General features: G+C 66.7%; 1 protein-coding gene across 1 annotated transcript in view; it reads left to right on the plus strand.

The window, feature by feature from the left end:
* Positions 1 to 80: 80 nt before the first annotated feature.
* The window catches only part of OLFML3 (olfactomedin-like 3), a gene marked incomplete at its 5' end in the record, with an annotated part of 1,511 nt that continues 1,273 nt past the window's right edge, over positions 81 to 318 (plus strand). Inside the window, 1 exon segment of the mRNA XM_009581139.1 lies at positions 81 to 316. Within this exon segment, the coding sequence (XP_009579434.1) occupies positions 81 to 316 (236 nt within the window).

Below are 318 nucleotides of genomic sequence, written 5' to 3' on the forward strand. Positions count from 1 at the left end.
ACCCGCGCCGAGTCAGTGGGACGGCTGCCGCAGGCGGGCTGTGAAGTGCAGAGACCTCAGTGTCCCCTTGGCCACCCCAGGAGAGGATCTCACAGTGGCACGACCAGAGCAGCCGCTACTCCACGGAGCTGCGGGACTTCAAGAACCAGGTGCTGGGGATGCTTGAGACAGCGGAGAAGGAGCGGGAGGCGATGCGGTCAGAGGCAGAGAGCGCAGCGGTGCGCGTGGACCGCCTGGAGCGCGAGGTGGACTACCTGGAGACGCAGAACCCCGCGCCGCCCTGTGTGGAGGTGGACGAGACACTGATGGAGAAGCAGG

This window comes from Fulmarus glacialis, unplaced genomic scaffold (assembly GCF_000690835.1).
Source record: "Fulmarus glacialis isolate BGI_N327 unplaced genomic scaffold, ASM69083v1 scaffold19377, whole genome shotgun sequence".
Taxonomy (NCBI): Eukaryota; Metazoa; Chordata; class Aves; order Procellariiformes; family Procellariidae; genus Fulmarus; species Fulmarus glacialis.